This window comes from Leptinotarsa decemlineata, unplaced genomic scaffold, assembly GCF_025532065.1.
Source record: "Leptinotarsa decemlineata unplaced genomic scaffold, Ldec_3_MD MMD2_tig00026294_RagTag_RagTag, whole genome shotgun sequence".
Taxonomy (NCBI): Eukaryota; Metazoa; Arthropoda; class Insecta; order Coleoptera; family Chrysomelidae; genus Leptinotarsa; species Leptinotarsa decemlineata.
Window position 1 is genome coordinate 6639060 of NW_027412674.1, and position 23393 is coordinate 6662452.

At 38.2% G+C, this 23393-nt stretch overlaps 1 protein-coding gene across 2 annotated transcripts in view; it reads left to right on the forward strand.

The window, feature by feature from the left end:
* Chs2 (chitin synthase 2) overlaps nt 1–23393 on the forward strand; it is a 110538-nt gene that overhangs the window by 67746 nt on the left and 19399 nt on the right. For both annotated transcript variants that reach the window (XM_074180230.1, XM_074180229.1), the window contains exons 12-16: nt 1056–1364; nt 11509–11843; nt 15139–15328; nt 16680–16856; nt 20625–21039. In XM_074180230.1, the coding sequence (XP_074036331.1) occupies nt 1056–1364; nt 11509–11843; nt 15139–15328; nt 16680–16856; nt 20625–21039 (1426 nt within the window). The remainder of the gene's footprint in view (nt 1–1055; nt 1365–11508; nt 11844–15138; nt 15329–16679; nt 16857–20624; nt 21040–23393) is intronic.

Genomic DNA, 23393 nt, shown 5'->3' on the forward strand with positions numbered 1-23393 from the left:
TTCATTTTCAACAACAATTTTCGCTAAACGTTTGGGTAGGAATGATTGGACACTACCCAATTGGCCCATTTTTTCTAACAGGAAGATTAAGAGGTGAATCCTATACGGACTTGTTACGAGATCATTTGCCCATTTTGGTACATGTACGTGTCCGGTACGTGTAAGAAGCAATATTTGGTTTATGCACGACGGCACTCCAGCTCATTTTAGTGTTATTGCTCGTCAGCATTTTGACACCACCTGCCCTAATCGCTGAATTGGACGTGCAGGGCCTCAATATTTCTATTTATCGGGTCAGCTGAAGGTTCTTGTTTATAAAACTCCTATACTAGATGTGGATGACTTGAGGAATCGAATAATTGACAATTTCAATGACATTAAAAATACTCCAGGTATTTTTGAAAGTCGTATCAGACAATCAATGACAAATCGATTGCAGTCGTTTATTTCATCAATTGGGCATTTTGCTCATTTACTTTACGGTAGAAATTGTTTATTATCCACTACTGGTTTTCATTTTATTTTGTTCATGAATAATTTTCAGAAATGATTTTGTTTCTCGAAAATGAAGCTTGGTATGAAGAAAATACAGGCGACGAAAAAGTTGTATTTTCAGTTCATCACTCCGGAAAAATAAAAAACTACAAAAAAAGACAGTATCGTTCTTTTTTTTCTCAGTACTGATGGCTGAAGTGCCACTGAGACGCCACTAGACCTAATAATTTCAATCTAGTTCAGGCTAAATAAGGGCCTTATTACTCCAAATAACTGTAGCAAATTTCAACCAAATCGGTGTAAGGATATTTATGATATTTTATAAAAACCGTTTTTTTAACTTCAACGCTCTGAATCTCAGAAACGAAGCAACTCCGGATATATATTCATAGGAACTTTTTTCCTTAAAACGACATAACGAATCGCCCTGTGAAGTTTCGAACCGTAGTTAGGAAACACCCCGTGTATTGACTTATTTCAAAAATTATTTGCGTACACTTCAGTTTTAAAAAATTATCTAGATGAGGGGATAATATTTCTGACATAAATATTTTTTTCAGTTATTTTTTGCAGCCATAATGAGTGTTGTTTATGCCTTGGTGATGGTAATGGTAATGGTTGCAATTATGATTCAAGTGGAATACGATGGTTTTCTAGCGCCCTCTTCGCTGTTTCTTTTTCTCACCGCCATGTCATTTGTAGTGGCTGCCGTCTTGCATCCTCAAGAGTTTTATTGCTTGAAATATGGAATCATATATTATATTACAGTACCAAGTATGTACATGCTGTTGGTAATTTACTCCGTATTCAACATGAACAACGTGTCTTGGGGAACAAGAGATGTGACCATTGTGAGAAAACCAAAAACTGTAAGTAGGCGATAGGTATATCATATCTTAAATTAACTTTCTACAGGGTGTTTCGAATTCGATCCTCACCATTTGGATCTCGGAAACTATACGAAGATGGTTGAATTAGAGCAAAGTTGCGCATTTACCTGACTGACAATATGCCGTTTAGGAAGTTCTGAAAGTACAAGTAATTCCGGATTGAAAAACCTAAATTTCGGAAAATGGTTTTTATTTTTTTCGTGCTGTATTTTTTGAAAGATTCGAAAATAAATTGCACTTCCACATTGCCACTTTTTCCTTGCTACATAATGATGTTTTCAGATTTGCTATCCGACGTTTCGTCTTCCGGCCACCATCATCAACTTTATTTTTTCTCATGGACGCTACATTGGATTCTTCCTGTTTTGAATAGAACCAGATTTTACCTTTTCGATGATGTGTCGTAAGTTATCATTCTCTTTCGAAGAATTGGAGATATTGAAAAAAATTATTCTTATCATAATGGACTTTGACTTTGATGTTTCTAAATTTGACTTTCAATTTGTTACACTCAATGACATATTTTTTGTTGTACAAATCATTGAATTTTTGGCGAAAAATGGCTTCCACGAATAAAGAAAAAATAAAGTTAATGATGGTAGCCGGAAGACGAAACGTTGGATAGCAAATCTAAAAGGTAGCATTGTGGAAGTGCAATTTATTTTCGAATTCTTCGAAAAATAAATCCAGAAAAAATAAAAACCATTTTTCGAAGTTTCTGTTTTTTTTAGGATATCTTCGAATATACTCGAAATTTCAGAACTTCCTCAAGGAGATATCATCTATATCTAAAATATATTTTGTTTTGCAAAGAATAAACACTCAAATTCGTCTCCACAATTTATTATCAACCTCAGATGTTAGAACGGTAGAAAACCATCAATCAGTAAATATTTCAAACCTATATAGGTTCATCATCAGCTAATTATTCAAAATTATGGAGAAGAAAATATTTTATTTCATAATGGAGAAAAAGAATATTGTCACATGTTACCAGTGAACAAATGGTCACGAAGGTTAGCTGAAAAATTAATAATTATATTAAGCAAAAAAACTGACATTACAATGAAATAAAATACAAGTAACAACCAAAAAATCAAAACACGAAATGAAAATGAAAAATAAAAAAAATTGTTAATAAGAAATGAAAATTACATTCAAAAGATTCCAAACCAAGTTAATTCACGTCGTTTCGTCTTAACTGATGTGGTATTGATGGTATGGCGGCATGAGTGTCCTCAGACATCAGTACCGCCCTTTACGGTGTACCCCTGCCTGGCTGGGGTGAGTTGGATGAAAAAGTTGTTCATCTTACAACGGAAGATATAGGGGGCTTCATTTAACAGAGTGTCGGGGCCTTCTATATCGGGAGGGGTCGTCTACAGTATAATCCATAGCTTTCCTGACTAATGGGTTTTCATGAGTTTCGGCACCATCGAAAAATCTCTGATTTCTCGACTGAATGGACTGCCGAATGGAAGGCAGCTGCAAATCTCTGCGGATGGCTTCATTCCGCACGAACCAAGGAGCATTCACAATCATCCTTATTAGCTTGTTTTGCAATACCTCCAGAATGGTGATATTAGATTTCGCCGCTTGTCCCCAAACGCCTGAAGCTTACATGATGACAGGCTTGAACATCGTATTATTAATGGTAATTTTGTTTTTAAGACTCATTTTAGATTTTCTGTTGATCAGAGGGTACAGACGTGCTATCTGACCCCCGATCTTTGATTTGACGCTCGTAATGTGCGGGTTCCAAGTGAGCCTACGGTCTATTAGAAGGCCGAAGTACTTTAACCGCGCTTGCCAGTCAATCTCCCTTCCAGAGATCCTCACTTTTCTGTCCGGAGAAGATATTATTTTTCCATGGTTATTGCCTAATTCTTTTCACTCTATCTTCACTCGGATCTTCTAATCAAGGTACCAGCGCTCGAGGTCGTTGCACGTTGCATGTAGACGACGCCGAGCTCCCGACCCATGGAAGATGAGAGGAGAGCCGTGTCATCGGCGTACAGAGATATCTTCACACGCTCGGGCCTCGGAAGGTCATTGGTGTAAAGTGAGTACAACGTCGGACAGAGCACGGCCCCCTGTGGCACTCCAGCAAGGATCTCTCTGTTATCAGATAGAGATCCCTCTACTCTAACCTGAAATGTCCTGTCTTTCAGTAAAGACCCGATCCACCGAACGAGGCCCCGAGGCAGGTCGAACGCGTTTAATTTGTGCAGAAGGCCTTCGTGCCAAACACGGTCGAAGGCCTTCGAGATGTCTAATAGAACAATGTGCACTTTTTTGTTGGTGTTCATCTCGTAGATGGTGTTTTCGACCAGCCTTAGAGCTTGTAACTCAGTGGAGTAGTCTCTCCTGAAGCCAAATTGTTCATCAGGCAGAATATTTCGATCCTCAACTTCTTCGTTGAGCCTTTGGAGAACAACTCTTTCAGCCAGCTTAGCCGACGAAGAGAGTAGACTGATCGGGCGATAGTTATGTGGGAACAGCGGGTTCTGAACCCTGTTTTGGTATCATGACGACAACCGCATGCTTCCACCTTCTGGGAAAGGGTATGAGGGCCAACGAACTATTCATTATGTTTAGTAATCATTCAACGCAGTTGTCCGGGAGCCTCTTCAACAACTTGTTAGTTATTGAGTCGACCTCTGGTGCTTTCTTAGCCTTTGCGGCCCTAATATATCCCTTCAGCTCTTCCACAGAAACTGGACGGATGTCATCATCGTCATCTTCCCTGAGGAGTCGGTGACCCCGGTCTTCCAACAGCATATCGCGGTCAATGTCGTCGTCAACGTTAGGCTGAAACTGACATTCCATACTCCGCGCTCTCCGTGAATGGGTGAGAGAGCAGTCTTCTTCCCTTTGAGCCTGCGAGTGACTCGCCAAAGCTCGTCACTCCCAGGTTCAAAGGACTCCAAAAGCTCTTCCCACCTTTCGTTTCGATGATCAATAATGACCTGCTTGACTTGGTTGGCCATCCTATTTGCCGTGATTTTATCCCCTGGGAAAAGGGTTCGCTGATATAGCCTTCTCAGTAGATTTCTCTCTCGTATCAAGGCTTTGATATGAGGGGGAAACTCATTATAGCTCCTCAGCGGATACTCCTTCCTGGAGGTGGCCGCTCGAAACGCATCATTCACGGAAAGCTCGAAACGCTCGACTGCCGCGTCGAGTTCGTCAGGAGAGTGGAGTACCTCAGGAGGGGCACGCATATCTCTGAGTTGGGCTGTGAAGACATCCCAGTCCATCTTAGATTTCGTGCAATAATCAGGGGAAGGAAGATCATCGCCCAATACCAGGACTACTGGGTTATGATCAGAATCCAGTTCCGACAAAACGTAAATTTCGCTAGTTAGAGAGACATTTCTGAGAAGCGCAATGTCTAGTACGTCAGGCCTATTCTGCCCGCGACAGTACGAAGGCTCACCTGGTCCCAGCACTAGATATTCATGTCTGTCAACGTGCGCATAGAGCGCTTGGTCGTTTCAAATAGTGGCTCTGCTCCATGATCTGTGCTTGATGTTAAAGTCACCAGCAACAATTGTCGGAGTGTTGCTTTCCAACAGCAGTTCATGCAGTGATTCAGGGAGTAATCAATTGCTCGGGGGATTGTAAATAGAGATTATTCTGTGACAACTCCTGCTCAGTCGAATTTCGACACCTACAGCCTCAGTTCCGTGTGAACGAGCACTGCCAATGCCGTATTGGTCACATTGAAGGAATCGTTTGACAAAAATGCCAACTTACCCTCCAGCACGTCCAACACGTTCTCTGTGAAAGAATCTGTGGTTTGGAATGACAATAGATCCGTTCCTCAGATGCGTCTCCTGCACTAGAGCCACATCGATGTTATATTCAGTTAAGAAGTTCTCAAAGTCAAGCTTTTTAGAACGAATGCCATTAGCATTCCAAAAAACTATTGTTGACAACGTTGGTTGTCTAGATATTGGCAGTTTCGGTTAACACTTCAGTATTCACCGTGAACATTTTCTGTAACACCGGGACTTGCACGAACAACTTTTTCATCTGATCCAATGCGGAACAGATGTCTGAAACCCCCTGCGTCTGACGAGAGGGCCCAGGTTGAGAAGGGTGGGCTTTGCAGAACTGCTGGCACCCTTGGATGCAGCCTTAGTAAAGCTAACCCCTTTCCTGAACGCGTCCAGACCCTGCAGGTCTTGTTGGAGGGGTTGGCTTCCTGGCGGAAGACTTTCCCTTTTGCTGTTCCTTCGGGTACGCCGGGCAGCCACGGTAGGTGGCAGTGTGGGCCCCCTTGCAATTGTTACATTTCGGGGGGTCAGTCCTAATCTTTGTGCAGGCACTTGTTAAATGCCTGCCGACGCACTTCACGCAGATGGGAACTGCTAAGCAGTTGCGTTGGCAGTGGCCGAAACGTTGGCATTGGTGGTACTGACCCACCGAAGCTTTTGGGTGTTGAGGTTCAACCTGGACCTTCATGCTCAGAAGGTCTTTAACCTCGAAGATGTGCTTCTGGTCCCTGCTTAATAGAACAAGAACCATTGGCAGGTATTTGTTGAAGCGCTTCATGCGCGTTACTGATGCGAGGTCAAAGCCTCTAGCTTCGAGCTCCTCACGAACGTCGTCCGTCGCCAGGTGTTCTGGCACTCCCCTGAAGACAGCACGGATTTGCCGTTCCTCATGGAGCGAATAAGTGTGGTGAGGAATCTTTTCCTTCACCAAAAGTCTGGACAACTGACGATAATCGTCAGAATATTATTAGTTTCTAGGAAGATAGTAATACTTCAAAAAGTATGTATAAATCACGATGTATGTAGAATTCAGTTTGTTAGTGAACACGCTTGAAAAAGCTACTGTGCAGCGAAACACGTGTTGCGAATTTGTTAATCTGTTCTAGTGAAAATCTCACAATAAAGTGTTTTTCGAAATACATCAACTTTTAAACAGTTTTTGAGGTAAGTAAACAACTGACAAATAGCTGAATAATATGATTGAGTTTTATCATTTTTATAGTATCAAAATGGATGCCGTAGCAGATCCAAGTAATGTGCAAAGAAAGCGGAAGTTTATGTCGTTAGAAGAAAAACAAATTTTCTGTAGAGTGTAATTGAAAATTGTTATAGTATACCACACAGATCACGTGGGTAGAGAGCCTATTTTTTGAATTATTCTACTGTGCTTTGGAGTCGGTTCACCATGTTCAGTACACCCAGATAACAATCGTTTCGATTCTGGTGTGAAATAATGAGGCCATGTTTCATACATTGTCACATATCGAACAGCCTCAGTTGGTCGATTGTGAGCTCGCGCGTTACCCACTTCGAACAAAGCTTTCACGTACCCAAATATGCATGCAAGATATGTCCAACACGTTCTTTTGATATCTTTAGAGCCTTAACTATCTCGATCAATTTCACTTTGTTGCTCCAGTCAAGATGTTCTTTCCCACAAACTAATAATCCGATAGCTGTGAAATTTATACACGGGTTTTTTGCAGGTTAGGGTTAACTGAAAATCATATGGATTTACTAGTAGCAGCGCCATCTGTGTGTTAGCCTCCGAACTTTTCAGCCCCCTAATAAAATGGACACTAACTAGCGCCCGGCATTCTCATAAAACTACGTAGACACCGGATGTCAACTAAGCTCAATCTTGAGCAAGTCACCTTAGGGATGAATGATAGAGGTGACCTATGTGTATCTATCATACATTTCGTTATTATTGTTCATTTTAATGCAATGAATAAAAACACTTTTGTCTAATTACCACTAGCTAATTTTATTACCCATACCGGTTAAAATTTTGACGTAAGGCTCCGTGAACACGTCTGTTTGGACGAAAAATCTACAATGTATGAACATCTTCAAGAATCAAAACACAAGATAAATAAAGATAACCTCAAAATCCTACACATATGTAATAAAAGGAAAAAAAATAATTTGTTGGAAGCCATGGAAATTAACAAATCAATTAAACACCAGAAATATATACCCCTAAATGAATGAATGAATTAGCGTTTATCATTTCTTTTTGTTTTGGTTTACATTTTGTTTATATGTTACAATCTATGGTGCCCTGCTATATGCTTATGCCTCTTCAGGGCAGTGTTAATTGATGGTTTTGGTTACATTTTATTGATTACTTATTATCTTAACTATCTTAACTAAATGCTAATTCTAATTCGGATGTCCGTGTCGTTGCTGTGGTCTTGTTTCGGAGTGAAGTTATGTATTGGGTTGTCCTTGTCCTTTGCAGTTGTCTGGTTTTTTAGCTCTCGGGGGTGTTGGTAGGTGGTGGTTTCCGCTGGTTTCAGGTTCCTACGGGTCGCTTTTGTCCACTATCTGAAGGCCAGCAGGTAATCCTCCAGGATATCTTGGATTTGCTCCGTCTTGTCTTCCATCGCTCCCAGGAGTCTGGCTGGGGGAAACGGGAGCTTATTCCTTGCTATCCTTCTGAATCCTCCTCGGGTAGTCCATGATGTTGTTAGTGTGTCGATTGCAGAGGTGTTGTTGCTGCTCATCCTTCTAGTGGCGTATCGTCCCTGGAGTTCCTGAAATCTGACGTTTTTGGGGGAAATATCTATTTGGTTATATAGGTTTTGTGAAGGGAACGCCATGGGAGGTTATATATGTTACGGAGGATTCTTCTCTCAGTGGTAAGGATGCGGTGGGATTTTCTCGGGTGAAGCGTACAGTAGATCATGGCCTTGTAGTCCAAGATCGGCCTTATGAACATTTTATATGTGTGTAGAAGTGTCTTACTATCGCATCCCCCGAGCTTGCCTCTCAGAGCTTTTAGGAGATTTGCTCTTTTCCGGACTCTGTCCAGAGTTTCTACAAGATCAGTCTCCCAGCTGAGAGTCCTCGTGAAGGTGATTCCCAGATAGGACACCGAGTCCTGCAGTATGAGGTTTTCTCCTAAAAGTCTAAGGTGCAAGTTGTCGGGATTGACTTTGGGACGTTGTGAGGTGTTTGGATGTCTGAAGAGAATTGTTTGGGTTTTGGTTGGATTGATTTTGATGCGCCACTTCTTGCACCATTGCTCGAAGTAGTCGATCATGGTTTGAGCTTTGTTTTGCAAGCTAATGGTAGTGGGGGCAGAGGTGTATAGGATTGTGTCGTCCGCGTTCTGAAGGATTTTTTGGGTAGTGGGGGAGCCTAAACGAGCAACCCGATTTATATAGGTCCCCACTCTTGAATTTATGAGTTTAACAATCCCTATAATATTTCAAAGTTGGCACCCTGGTTCGTTCAACTATCTGTCCTTCCATCTTACCTAAAAACCCACGATATAACCGAGTTTTTAAATTTCATATTTCAGTTTTATACTTCATAATGGGGTTAAACCCGAAACCGGTCATTGAATAAAATTAACCAGTGATAATTAGACAAAAGTGTTTTTATTCATTGCATTAAAGTGATTATCACAAAACAAACAAGTCAACAAACACAGATATCTTTTTTGACTGGAAAATGTGGATAGATGAAAACAAATCAATTGGAGCCTTATTCTCAGATTTGCGACGCGCCTTCGAGACAGTCGATAGAAAGAGATTACTTTTAAAACTACAATACTATGGAATAAGCGGCACAGTACTGAAATGGTTCAGAGACTATTTGAGTGATAGAAAACAATTAACAAAGGTCAATAATATTACCTCTTCTGAAATTATTAATGATAATAGAGTGCCACAGGGTAGTACACTTGGGCCCTTAGTCTTCCTTCTGTATATGAATGACCTTGTTTCCTAGAGTGCAAAATTAGTTTGTTTGCAGATGACACCTCAATATACTACTGTTCTTATAACGTTTATGAGCTGCTAGAATAGTGAGCTCTGCAGAGTTAGTCGATCGTGTAATCTCAACACTCTTCAACTGAATATTGAAAAGGCGGAATTTTTCTTACTGAGTAATAAAACAGGTTATGCCGAAATCATAAATATAGGAATTATTACAAAGATTGCTAATGAGGATATCAAAAGTGGTGAAGTATTTCGGAGTATTGATTGACCAATTTTTGACCAATGGTCAAAAATTACAATTTATAATACATTAGTTTTACCACATTTACTTTCTGTTCTTCAATACTATTTACGGCTAATAAAAACGAGTTGGATCGACTTCAAAAGCAACAAAATAGAACCATGAGAATCATACTGGGTGTACCAAGAGACACGCCAATAGTCAACATATTGAGAGAATTGAAATGGATGTCATTAAAATACTATGTGTACTATCAAACAATGGTACTCATATATATATATATATATATATATATATATATATATATATATATAATGCATCACCATCTATCTCCGATTGAAAATTATCATAATTATAATACCAGAATCAACCGAAATATCCATGTAGGAACCAAAAATGAGAGGTGTACTGAAAAATCTATCATGTAGAAATGTTGGCTTTTAATAATTTAGATCAGGGTATTAAAGATTGTAATCCGATAAGTCAAGATTGAAATTGCACATAATGGGCGAGTGATTTTGATTTATTGTTATTTCTTGAGTTCAATAACTTCATTACTATTCCAATGTTTTAAAGTGTTGTGTTTGTGACAATGTATCTTCATCAATACTTTTGTCTTACCTTTGTTGCCCACCCATGTATAGATATTTCATGTGAGTGGTTGAAGTTCATTATTTGTGACTGTAACCAGTCATATACAGGGTGATTCAAAAGTACTTTGACAAACTTCTGGAGGTGATTCCTCACAATATTCTAATATGAATTGTCCAAATTAATAAATGTCCGGAAACGCTTCGTTTCCAAGATACAGGATGTTGAAGTTTTATTTTTATTTTCGTTTTTTTCAAATAACTTTTGAAATACTGAACTTAATTAAACGAAACTTGGTAATAGGAGGTAAACTACCTGTTTCTGCCAAACGACGGTGGAGACAAGCAAATGTTGGAGTTGAAGGCAGTACTCGATTAGGAAATCGCTCCTGGTAAATAGGTCTTGCTTCGCGCGCATTGCCATCCGCAAGGCTATAAACGAAATGCATATCGGCTAAATGAGCATTATTGTTTGAATAATTCATTTTTTCAAAATAAGTTTTTTCTACTTCTACTTACGGAAACTTCAACAAAACGTCTAACTGTCACAAAATATGTAATTACCAAAACTACTCACAAACGTCAAATTTATTTCCTAAGCATTCTTGTGAAAAGTGCAGAATATTCGTAATAACTTCAATATGCATCGATTATCAAATAATCGACTTGAAGTTTTCAAGTCCAAATATTTAGAAAACGGTTGCTTACAGCGACTAGTAACAAGGGTAGCTTATTTACGTAGATATGACAGAGGAATCGATTTTTTTACTGAGCAATGTGCTAGAAGTACGCCCAAAAAAGTTATGAATCTTTAAAAACAGAAAAAGACGTGTAGGTGGTGCCCCCTACGAGTAAGAGCAATAAGAACATCAGGTTCGAATTCGACACCTCAAAAACCTCCTATTACCAAGCTTCGTTTAATTAAGTTCAGTATTTCAAAAGTGATTTGAAAAAAACGAAAATAAAAATAAAACTTCAACATCCTGTATCTTGGAAACGAAGCGTTTCCGGACATTTATTCAGTTGGACAGTTCATATTAGAATATTGTGAGGAATCACCTCCTGAAGTTTGTCAAAGTATTTTTGAATCACTCTGTATATGTATATATTTGTAATTCATTGTTTGAGCATTTTGACATTAGCCTAATGATAGTAAGGATCAAACATATTGTATATCAGCTTATGCTAAATAAAGAAATTATTAATTATTATTTTTCTGTCATCAAATAAGTACTAGAAAAAATTAAATTATTCTCCAATAAAAACGTTACGTGATGTAAAAAAACATTCGAGTGGAATATTCTTATTGTAAAGATGTTTTTCCTGATTTTACAGCAGAAACCCTCATCGACTTTCGATATTTCGCAAAAAACATCCTATGCGATTCTCTTTGTTCCATTCATCACTTAATATTGGGTTATACGAGTATGCAATATGCAACGAACTTTGAATCTGCCTCTCAAAAGGAAAATAGTCTGTCACAAAGTTAAAACTTTCAGTTTTTTAAATAGATAAATTATTCTATTTATTATTCCATCGCTCATTGCTCTTTTTCTCAAGGACAAGACCGACAAGACGGACGAGGAGAAGAAGAAGGAGGAAGAGAAGAAGAAGAAAGAAGCTGAAAAAAAGAAGGATCAAGTTTACTCATTCTTTGGTAACAATGCTGATAATGCAGGGTCTATCGAATTCTCTTTTGGTGGTCTATTCAAATTATTATGTTTTACTTTCAATAAAAAATCCAAAGAAGAGGAAATGCTCAAAAATATTCAGACTTCTTTGGAACAACTCAAAGCGAAACTGGACGCGATAGAAAATAGGCGTTTCAATCCTGACCATACTAATGTTAGAAAATCTGATGGTGAGGTGCAACTCAAAGGTCCAAATGCTTCCAGGTAAATATTTAGAAAATCTGTATTTTTTCGGAATATTGACCGTAATTTTTCTCTTCAAATTTGTTAAAAGTGTAATGTACCTACGAAAAATCAAAATAAACAAACAAAGAATTTTTTTATTTGATTAGATGATTTGGCAAACGTTGTTTTGCCACATAAATTATTTCTATCAGAACAACAACACTTACAAATAATATTGAAATATAGTTTAATGCTATATGTGTGTACGTCAGTTCATATTTAGATCACAAACAAACAAACTGGACAAAATTCGAGTTTTATCGATCACGATTTGAGTGTTGAAATTCGATATTGGTGCAGTTATAATTACTGAAAAATTTTTTTTATCTATTTAAAATGTGCACCATACTGAGACTTACCCCCCTATTTTTGTGTTTTCAATCCCATCGAGTTGATTTGGGGAAAAAATAGGCGTAAATATAGTTTTCCAAAATTTGATGAGGAGGTAATAGAAGCTGAGTGAAGAAGAAGTATCTGATATCACTGAAGAAGACTGGCAGAAAAGGATTAAAAAAGTAATTTTTCTTGAAAAATACTAAATATCTTATATATATATATATATATATATATATATATATATATATATATATATATATATATAAATATATATATATATATATATATATATATATATATATATATATATATATATATATGATGTGTTGTTTTTCCGGGTGTTCATCCGTTGTGTACTATTCGATAGTCGACGTTTCGCCATCATCTCAGATGGCATTATCAAGACGAGTTACTGCTTCGCTTCGAGAGGTGTAACTGTTGTTAGGTTCTTCTTGTGGTGTTTTTATATGGTTTCGCTTGCGTGAGTTGTATGGATTTGTTACCTGTTTTTCCACCTGAGGGTTGTTGATGGCTTTTGGTAGTTATCCTACCTGTTTTTCTACCTGAGGGTTGTTAATGGCTTCTGGCGGTTCTCCTACCTGCAATGGTTCATTATCAATTTGTGGTTGTCTATTTCATATTTGACAACCAGATCTATAAACAGGTAGAGGGAGCTCCGATGGCTTCCTCCCTATCGCCCGTGATCGCAAACCTGTTCATGATGCACTTCGAGAAAGAAGCACTTAACAACGCCCGCCTCAAACCATCCCTGTGGAAAAGATATGTAGACGACATATTCATCATCTGGCCCCACGGAAAACAAGAACTAGACCGGTTTGTGACCTACCTGAACAACATCCATCCCCGCATCCAGTTCACTACCGAAAGAGAGGAGAACAGGCAGCTACCTTTTCTAGACCTACCTATAACACGAAAACCAACTGGCAACTTGGGTTATACAGTTTACCGAAAACCCACACACACCAACCGCTACCTACAAGCAGCATCACACCACCACCCTACCCAGCTACAATCCGTAGCCAACACGTTAATATCCCGCAGTTTCCAACTAACAGAACCAACAAACAGGGCAACAGAATTGGGGGAGACAACAAAGGCTCTGCGACAAAATAGCTACGGACCAAAGATCATTCAAAAGGCCATCGATAGACAAAGAAGAACCAAAAAACATCCACTAGATCGACAGAAGACTCTCCACACGACAGACAATCTGTGACACTACCTTATGTCAAAGGTGTGACCGACAAAATCGGGAGAATACTAAGACGTAAAAACATCCGGACAACCTACAAACCGCACAAAACGATATCCAGTTGGCTGCCCAGACCGAAAGAGAGAATTTCCCTAGAAAACCAAGGAGTATATAGCATCACATGCGAGGACTATAGACAACAATATATCGGTCAGACCAACAGACGTATATCTGCCAGTACCCAGGAGCACAAAAACTCGATAAGAACAAAACAAACCTCCTCTGCCTTCTTTCAACACCATCTACAAACAGGTCACAAGATTAATTTTGAGTCCACAAAACAGATAGCACAGGTGCAAAACCCAAGAATTCGACAAATCAGGGAACCTATCGAAATCGAAAAGCAAGGCTTCATCAACAAAAGGGATGACTCACTAAACATCCCAAGGATTTGGAAAACAATAATTAAAAACAACCCCCAAAGACAACCACAAATTGATAATGAACCATCGCAGGTAGGAGAACCGCCAGAAGTCATTAACAACCCTCAGGTAGAAAAACAGGTAGGAGAACTGCCAAAAGCCATCAACAACCCTCAGGTGGAAAAACAGGTAACAAATCCATACAACTTACGCAAGCGAAACCATATAAAAACATCACAAGAAGAACCTAACATCAGTTACAGTACACAACGGCTGAACACCCGGAAAAACAACACATCATATTCTACCATCCGTGAAAACCTACATTGTAATATATATATATATATATATATATATATATATATAACAGAATATGTGCTATGTGAGAATATTCAATTTGGAAATTTCAATTTCGAAAGAAGTCTTCAACATCAAAATGACAAACTTTTTGAATATTCAATTGAATATTGAATATTCTCACATAGCACAGGTATTCTGTTTTATCCGTTATTATATTTTAGGAAGTTGAGGCAACTTTCTTATTTCAAATAGAACACCCTGTATTTTATTACATTTTTGAATTTCTTAGCACATTTCAGGCTCACTTTGTATAACAATGCCTATACACAAATTTGTTAATTTTCGAGATATTAATTTTTTTCTGAAATATTTGACAGTTACAGCACCACTCCGAAAAAATCATAATTCATAGACAGTAACAGTTGAAAATGTGAACTTTCACAGAATCACATCTTAAGCATCGAGTCATGAACAGGTCCATTGAATTTTTGAAAATAATTTACAGGGTGGTCGAAATTTCCACCTAAAACATAACATCGAGAAAACTGATGAAACACGATTTTTTCAAATGGGAACCATACACCATTCTATTATTTTTGGATGCTACGAAAAAAACACCTGTTTTCCAAGTTTGGGGGTGCCTTTACATCTGTTTTCAAAAATGGGTTTTTCTGTTAATTAGTCGAAACTTGTACGAGCTAAGGACTAACGAGGTCTTACCTTTTAACGTGTGATTCCTGACACTGTTTGTATAGTTTTCGTCTCCGTTTGGAATTAATGTTATTTTTAAATAATCAGGGAATGAAAATCAATACAATTCAGTTCAGAATATTTGTAATATTCCCCAAACAAACCTCTTGCATGATTTAATAATTTTGAAGGGTAGGCCAGTTGATCGTTGAAATGGCATTGGAACATTTCTTGTAAGGAATTGATTTTCATCAGCAAAGAGAATTACTAGTGAACACATGATTCCATATGAAAATTTGTATTTTTATTTTAGGGTAAACAATGAAAACGATAAAGATAAAGATTCTATCACTGCTCCTTCGGATGTTGTTCCCCAAAATATTTGGTTTTATGAGGGCGAACTCGAAAAGAGCCCCGTACACTTCTTGGATCGAAAAGAGGAGACCTTTTGGGAAAAATTCATAAAGCAGTATCTAGAACCTATAGATGATTCAGATAAAAAAGTGAGTATTTCACTGTGAAATATACGAAGTTTGTTTGAAGTCCGTAGGCTGATTTCCAGAATTATGGTCCTCTCACTGTTGATTAACAATATAATAACAATAATAAATGTCTTCATTGTTTACAACTAATAAGGCTCAACAGTTAATGAACAGTATGGACAAAAATATAAAATGAGTTGGAAACAAAAGGCGAAGTTCAATTTTTATAACGATAAATCGTTATTAATTGCTCTTCCACTTAACCTCAAAAAGTCGCTGCTGTGTTATAAGAGCATTATTATGAAATAATCCGGTCTACTGTGATCAAGGCATGACATGATAAGAATAATAATAAAATTGTTCAATTATTATTTCTAAAATATAATTTGAAATCGCTGAAGCCCACTCTTTTTGATTATTTCAGGAATATTATTATAGATTGCACAAACTTGATAACTGAAATTGCGTCTGAAAAGTTCAAGTTGAAATTTAGGAGGTGTTGATAAACCTTTATTTCTAACATTGAGGTTGTGAACATCTGTCCGATGAGTAATTTTCCTATGCAGATATGTTGAGGTTTTGGTCAGTATGACTTTATGGAAGAGTACTTCAGAATGACGAACTCTTCTATTACTCATATTCAACCAGCCAACAGTTTTAAGTTTGTGTGAAATTCTTTGACGTCTACTTATGCCATAGATCAACCTCAAGCAAGAATTTTGAACTCTTGATTCATATTGATTAGTTAAACATGGACCAAAGAGCACATCTGCATAACTGAAATTTGAAAGGACTGTTGCCTCACATAATATTGTCACCAAAATACGACACCTTTTCTGAACGTTTTTTGCCGAATTATTCAGTTCAATAGGAGTGAAAGAAGCAAAACTTCGCATAACTGCCGCTTTCAATCCGTATCTAGAATTGGTCGGCAATTTGAAAATGAGATCTTTCAACCTTCCCTAGAGATAAAAGTCCAAAGGCGTTAGGTGCGGTGACCTGGACGACCATCGGTTTTGCAGCCAAAAAATTGGTGACAATTGCAGTGTTGTTGAGGTTTTGTTGAAAATATTTTTTCTGAGCTTCATTAGTGGCAATTCATCAACAAGGGGTTCAATACTTTGTCTAGAAATTTCTAAAAACCTCTGAGATGTGAAAGTGCCATGATGAATGAACGGGCCGATAATTCTACCCCTGAAAACACCTGCCCACACACTACATCCAAATCTTCCTTGACTTCTCTGCTCCACAATAGAATGAGGATTTTGTTGTGCCCTTGTATAAGAATTGTAACGGTTGAAAACTTCGGCACTGCCTACATATGCTTCGTCTGTCTGTAAATAATTATTAAACTTTATATATTTTATTTCAGGACGAGGTAGCTAAAAATCTCAAGGATCTAAGGGACAAAATGGTGGTGACATTTTTCATGCTCAATTGCATTTTTGTGCTTGTGATATTTCTTCTCAATATGCAGCAAGACACCATTCATTTGGATTGGCCGATCAACGCCAAAGTCAACTTCACGTACAATAACGACCGAAATGAGGTATTTTTGAATTAACATATACTGTCTATTTATTTCTCAATTTAAATACACTTTGTTCCATTACGCTTTGAGACGAATCAATATTGGGCAACCAGACAAAAACGAAACATCCGTTTTATTTTATTTTAGGGAAACGCAACAAAAATGATGGTTGTGCTCTGTAGATTTCACTTTTTTGGTATTTCGACGAAAAAAATTAATTCTTTAATTTGTTATAATTGGTGATTAGAAGTGGATTTATAAAATAAATCTGTGAGCGCTTGGCGGACAATTTTTGTACTGCGGTGAAATTGACTATGACTTATTTGTTCGCGCAGAGAGACTGTTGATTCCTTGTGTTTCGCGAAGTGGACAGTACCGGACTACGGAAACATAAACTTGACGTGAAACTAAACGTGAAAAATAGACTTGTGAAAGTAAATAAGTATTTAGGACTGGATGAAAATAAGTTGGCATATACAGTTTTGTGGAAAATAGACAATAACAGACAAAATGTGTTCGAGGAAAGTGCGCCTAGTGGACTTGAAAGTTGCCGAATTGAAGCAAGAATTGGAGGAGAGAGAGGTAGATTATTCTGGAAAGAAACCAGTACTCCAGAAGAGACTGTGGGATAACTTGACTGAATCAAGAGAAGATCCCGAAATATTCATTCGAAGTTTCTGGAGGTGATTTGAGTTCAATAATGAGCAAACTCGATGAGAATACCAAATCACTGAAAGATGAACTTGAACAAAATTCGAAAAGTTTGAAAGATAAACTTCTAGAAAATGCGGAAGGCTCAAAGATAGAACTTTGTTGCATGGCGTGTCTACTCGAAGAAAGGATAGGAACCATCGAGTCAGAGATAGACAAAATCAGGAAGGAAATGAACACGGAAATAGAAGAAATCAAAGGGGACATCAAAGATGAAATCGGGGCAGAAATGAAGAGAATGAAAAAAATAGGCGATAAAATCAAAGGCGGATTTGAGGCAGAAATCAGCAAGATGAAGGAAACAATTAGCAAGTTGCAAAACCAAATCGTTAATTCTGCCCACACCACAGAAACTGTTACCGAAAACTCAATTCCGGAACTAAGTTTTAACATGGAAGAACTTCAAAAGACAATGAAAGAAGTTCTGAACCAGGAAAGCTCTCCATGGAGCCGCCCCAGTTCGACGAAAAAACTCCTTGGGAGTAGGAGAGTCTCTACAGGAATTTGAAGCCGACATTGCTCGATTGGTTCGTCTGGCATATCCTGCTACACCGAAAAATGTAATGGAGCGGTTAGCAGTTCGGGCATTCTTGGACGGACTTCGCGACCAAGTAACGAGGCAGGCCTTGTCACTAGCTCGTCCCAAACATCTAGTGGATGCACTGGTAAGAGCTCTCGAGTTTGATGCTGTAAAACAATCCTGGGTTAATTGTCGAGCCCACGTCAAGGACTGGTGCAGAAAGTGTGATGTTTGTGCCGCCAGTAACGGACCTCGGATACGACCAAAAGCTCCAATGCGCCAGTATAACGTGGGAAGTCCCTTTGAGAGAATAGCCATCGACATCGCCGGCCTGTTTCCAGAGTCCGACCTTGGTGACAACATCCTGGTAACCATGGACTACTTCAGCAAGTGAGCAGAAGCCTATGCCCTGCCCAACCTGGAAGCCTTTACCGTCGCTGTCGTCCTGAATGCAGCTTCCATTGGAGCTGCATTCGGATGAGGGCAGAAATTTCGAATCCAACCTGTTCCAAGAAATATGTAATCTTTTGGGCATTCGAAAGAACAGAACCACAGCCTTACATCCACAGTCCGATGGAATGGTGGAACGAATGAATAAGATCATAAACCGCCACTTGTCCAAGGTAGTCTCTGACCATCAGAGAGACTGGGACCAGTACCTCCACCTGTTCCTGTGCACTGCCTATCGTTCGGCAGTGCACGAGTCAATCGGCCAAACCCCTGCCAGTATTATAATGGGCCGAGAGCTGCGGCTATCTTGCGATCTGAAATTTGGGACGCCGCCAGATCATGACACTGCGGGGAGACCTATGTCAGCAAGCTTCGGCAGAGAATAAACGACATCCTTGAACGAGTCCATCTGAAGTACCAGCAATAGGATGAAGAAGGCCTATAATATCAAGACGAATGCTGGAGGATTCGAAACCAGTGACCTAGTTTGGCTGTACAACCCTAAGCGAAGCCGAAGTTGCGGAACTCGTGGGAAGGTCCGTACAAAATCATGAAGAAGATAAATGATCTCGTCTACCGAATTCATAAGCCACCTCGAGGAAAGCCTAGGGTCGTCCTTTTTAATAGACTGGTTTCTCATGCTGGAAATCACGACCAAGTTCACGCCCTCAGACCACTAGAGGATGAAATGACGTTCCATAATTTCATGTGTTTATACTCGAACGGACAGAAGGTCGTACATGGGGTAACTCAAGAAGAGCCACGAGACCTTTTCAAAGTTCCAGTTGATTACACACAAGCTCACTGCGTGGTATAGGATCTCCTAATGTCCAGGTGTATCGCTGTAGCATTCAACAAGAAATTCGGTCAGCTCCAAACATTACGAGAACGGAATCCTGAAGTCGGAGGAGTGCTACAGTTGAAGAAGGGTCAGAGAAACAGTTTCTACTTGGTGAACAAAAAGCATTCTCGAAACAAACCGTCCTATGTAGATGTCTGGAGGAGTCTTACCATACTGAGGGACACGATGCTCGACCAGAATCTCGTGGACTTGGCAATCCCGAAATTAGCCTCTGGGCTCGACAGGCTGGATTGGAGAATTGTGAGAAGCATGTTGGAAACGATATTTAGATCCAGCGGCATCAAGATTTTGGTGTGCGGTAACCATCTTCCACGATCGAGCATGAAGACTGTGGAGTGTTACTTCCATCGAACTTCACAGTGCAGATATGGGGAGTCCTGCAGGTATCGACACACGCCAAAGATGACATTTCGGGGCGAAACGTCTTTGAGAAATGGGCAATATCTGAAGCCGCCCCTGACCGATATGCTAGCCAGCGAAAAAACACATGACGTTACCGCGAAGGAATACAATCGAGAACAGCCGATTAAACTCTAGTTGGGTATCGAAATGACTTTAGAATTCTAGAACGATCGTTAGCGATATAAAAAGCCGGCTACTCGTCCAGAGAGGGCAGTTCAATTCAGAAAGTGAATCGAGCGGTTAAACACGGAATTCAAATAGTGGAAATAAATCAAGCGTTAGTTGCCAAATGTTGAATATAAATTAGTTTGTGATAGTGAAATATTTAAAAAAATAATTTTGTTTAAGAAAGTTATTATTTAATTTGTTACAGTACACTTTAATTGTTGAATATAAAAGTATGAATAATTTACTGATGACTTGATAGTGTGTCGTAGTGTGAGGCTGCAGGAGGCTGCTCACTTTCACATTTTAAATTATCACTCTCAGACATATTTTATTTTCAATTACTTTCAAAAACTATTTATTCAGTTGAACACAGATTATGTATACTGAATTAAACAGAACTGTTTACACTATGGGTATCCGAACTCAGTGCGGCGAGAAAGATAGCTTAACGCCGAACCCTTGGTAAGAGAATCGCACAGTCACTTGCACATGGCGACCCGTCGCCACGGCAGCAATCTGTTTTACGTGCGGCTAAGATGTTTCACATCAAAATTGCTTAATTATTGATAGTGTCATTAATTTTTATCAAGCAATGGAGCAGTGTATTCATAATCCAAATCTTGTATTGGACTCAATGTCAATGCAGTGTAATAACGATGTTCTATTGTTCCAGATCATCATCAATAAAACCTACCTTCAGCTGCAACCTATAGGTTTTGCCTTCCTGTTCTGTTTCGGTGTTGTAATGATCATCCAGTTTTTTGCTATGTTTATTCACCGCTTTGGAACCTACTCCCAAATAATGGCTAACACTGAAATAACTCTCAATCCTCTTGCTAAGGACAATATGAAAAATCTCACAGTGGAGAAAATTTTGGAACAGGATTCTATAAAAATAATCAAGAAATTATTCAGACTTCAAGGAATAAACGACGATAAGAATGATCTAGTGGATCGCCCGGTAGGAAAGAGAAATACAGCATATTATGCAGCAATTAAGAAAACTGAGAAACCCAAGGCACCTATCGAAGATTTAGAGGAAGCTTTTTCGTCAAGATTAGATAAAATACGGAATGGTGAAATTGAAGGTAAGCACTGATTACCGCTATAAAAGGAAAGGGGGTTATGATTTTTTTTTCTAAGTACAGTACGAAACTTCAGAGAGTGGTTCTTTAGGTCGTTCCAAGAAAAAAAGTTCTCATGAACATATGTCCGAAGTTGCTTCGTTTCTGAGATACAGGGCGTTGACGTTTAAAAAAAACGGTATTTATAAAATATCATGAATATCCTTACACCGATTTGGTTGAAATTTGGTACAGTTATTTGAAGTAATAAGGCGCTTGAAATATAACTTTTCAGTCGTTTTTGTTTTCTTCATATGAATAATGGAAGTTGTGTCATCAGAAAATAAAATGGTATCCAAGAAATGTTCATCCTCAGTAAACTTGTCCAGAATTCATGGAATTCGATGGAAGTCTGATTACGGTGCGGGTGAAACTTGTATGTTTTTATTGCCCTAGAAATGCTCCATCTGCTTACTCTCCCGTATCTTTCTCGATCTAAAGTTGACGCATATGAGGGTTTTCTATGATTGATTCCATAATAAGAAATTCATTTTTCACATTTCCAATGATAGGTTTTGGTCTATTTGCCTTTTCATAAGCTACTCCTCTAGTCCTACGAAATTCACGTACAAACGAAGTAAACGATATTGATTTGAAAGGGTTATATTTTTAGGAGTGATTAATTTTTTGGGAAAGAAAGTTTTTGGCTTTCTACTACTCCATCTGATACAAAAAAAAATGGATGAGAGAATCTTCCAAAGAAAGGAAGGATTAATCAATTTGAAAGTAATGTACATGGATGTGTAGATCATGCAAAGAAGTAACTTTCAGACACAAACTGAAAGAAAGTCCTCCTGAAACAGCTACTTTCATATAAACATTGAATTACACGAAAGAAAAAATTCTTTCGAAACAAATACTTCTATATGAACACTGAATTATACAGAAGATACTTTTCTCTATTCAGTTTGTATATCGAACATTCGTGGAGGAATAAGAATCAGATATCATTAACATGAGTTCTACTTTGAAGGAATGGTAATAAATTGTACTCACATGGAACACTGTCACCCTAACTGGTATACACGTGTTTCGCCTTAAGACACTTGCCCTAAGGCTCTTCAGTACCAAATTGGATAACATTATAGAAAATACACACACTTCATTCATGAATTACGATTTTGAATGTCACGGAATAAGCTTGATTTGTTTATGTCATCGATGACATCGTAATGACATTCATTCACCTATTTGATTTAATCCCAGCCATGAGGAATCTTATTTGATTTGAAAGGGTTATATTTTTAGGAGTGATTAATTTTTTGGGAAAGAAAGTTTTTGGCTTTCTACTACTCCATCTGATACAAAAAAAATGGATGAGAGAATCTTCCAAAAAAAGGAAGGATTAATCAATTTGAAAGTAATGTACATGGATGTGTAGATCATGCAAAGAAGTAACTTTCAGACACAAACTGAAAGAAAGTCCTCCTGAAACAGCTACTTTCATATAAACATTGAATTACACGAAAGAAAAAATTCTTTCGAAACAAATACTTCTATATGAACACTGAATTATACAGAAGATACTTTTCTCTATTCAGTTTGTATATCGAACATTCGTGGAGGAATAAGAATCAGATATCATTAACATGAGTTCTACTTTGAAGGAATGGTAATAAATTGTACTCACATGGAACACTGTCACCCTAACTGGTATACACGTGTTTCGCCTTAAGACACTTGCCCTAAGGCTCTTCAGTACCAAATTGGATAACATTATAGAAAATACACACACTTCATTCATGAATTACGATTTTGAATGTCACGGAATAAGCTTGATTTGTTTATGTCATCGATGACATCGTAATGACATTCATTCACCTATTTGATTTAATCCCAGCCATGAGGAATCTTATTTGATTTGAAAGGGTTATATTTTTAGGAGTGATTAATTTTTTGGGAAAGAAAGTTTTTGGCTTTCTACTACTCCATCTGATACAAAAAAAATGGATGAGAGAATCTTCCAAAGAAAGGAAGGAATTATCAATTTGAAAGTAATGTACATGGATGTGTAGATCATGCAAAGAAGTAACTTTCAGACACAAACTGAAAGAAAGTCCTCCTGAAACAGCTACTTTCATATAAACATTGAATTATACGAAAGAAAAAATTCTTTCGAAACAAATACTTCTTTCTTTCCCAAAATAAACGATATTGTGCACTCTTAAATTTGTCGGCACTCTCAAAGGCCAAAAATCCAATATATAGAAATGAATCGGCAGCAAACTAGTCCACGTGGACTGTAGACTTGGCGGTTCGTATTGAATCATTTTTACTAATCGAGTTTTATGGTTGGCTGAAGTCATAAAATTAAATTT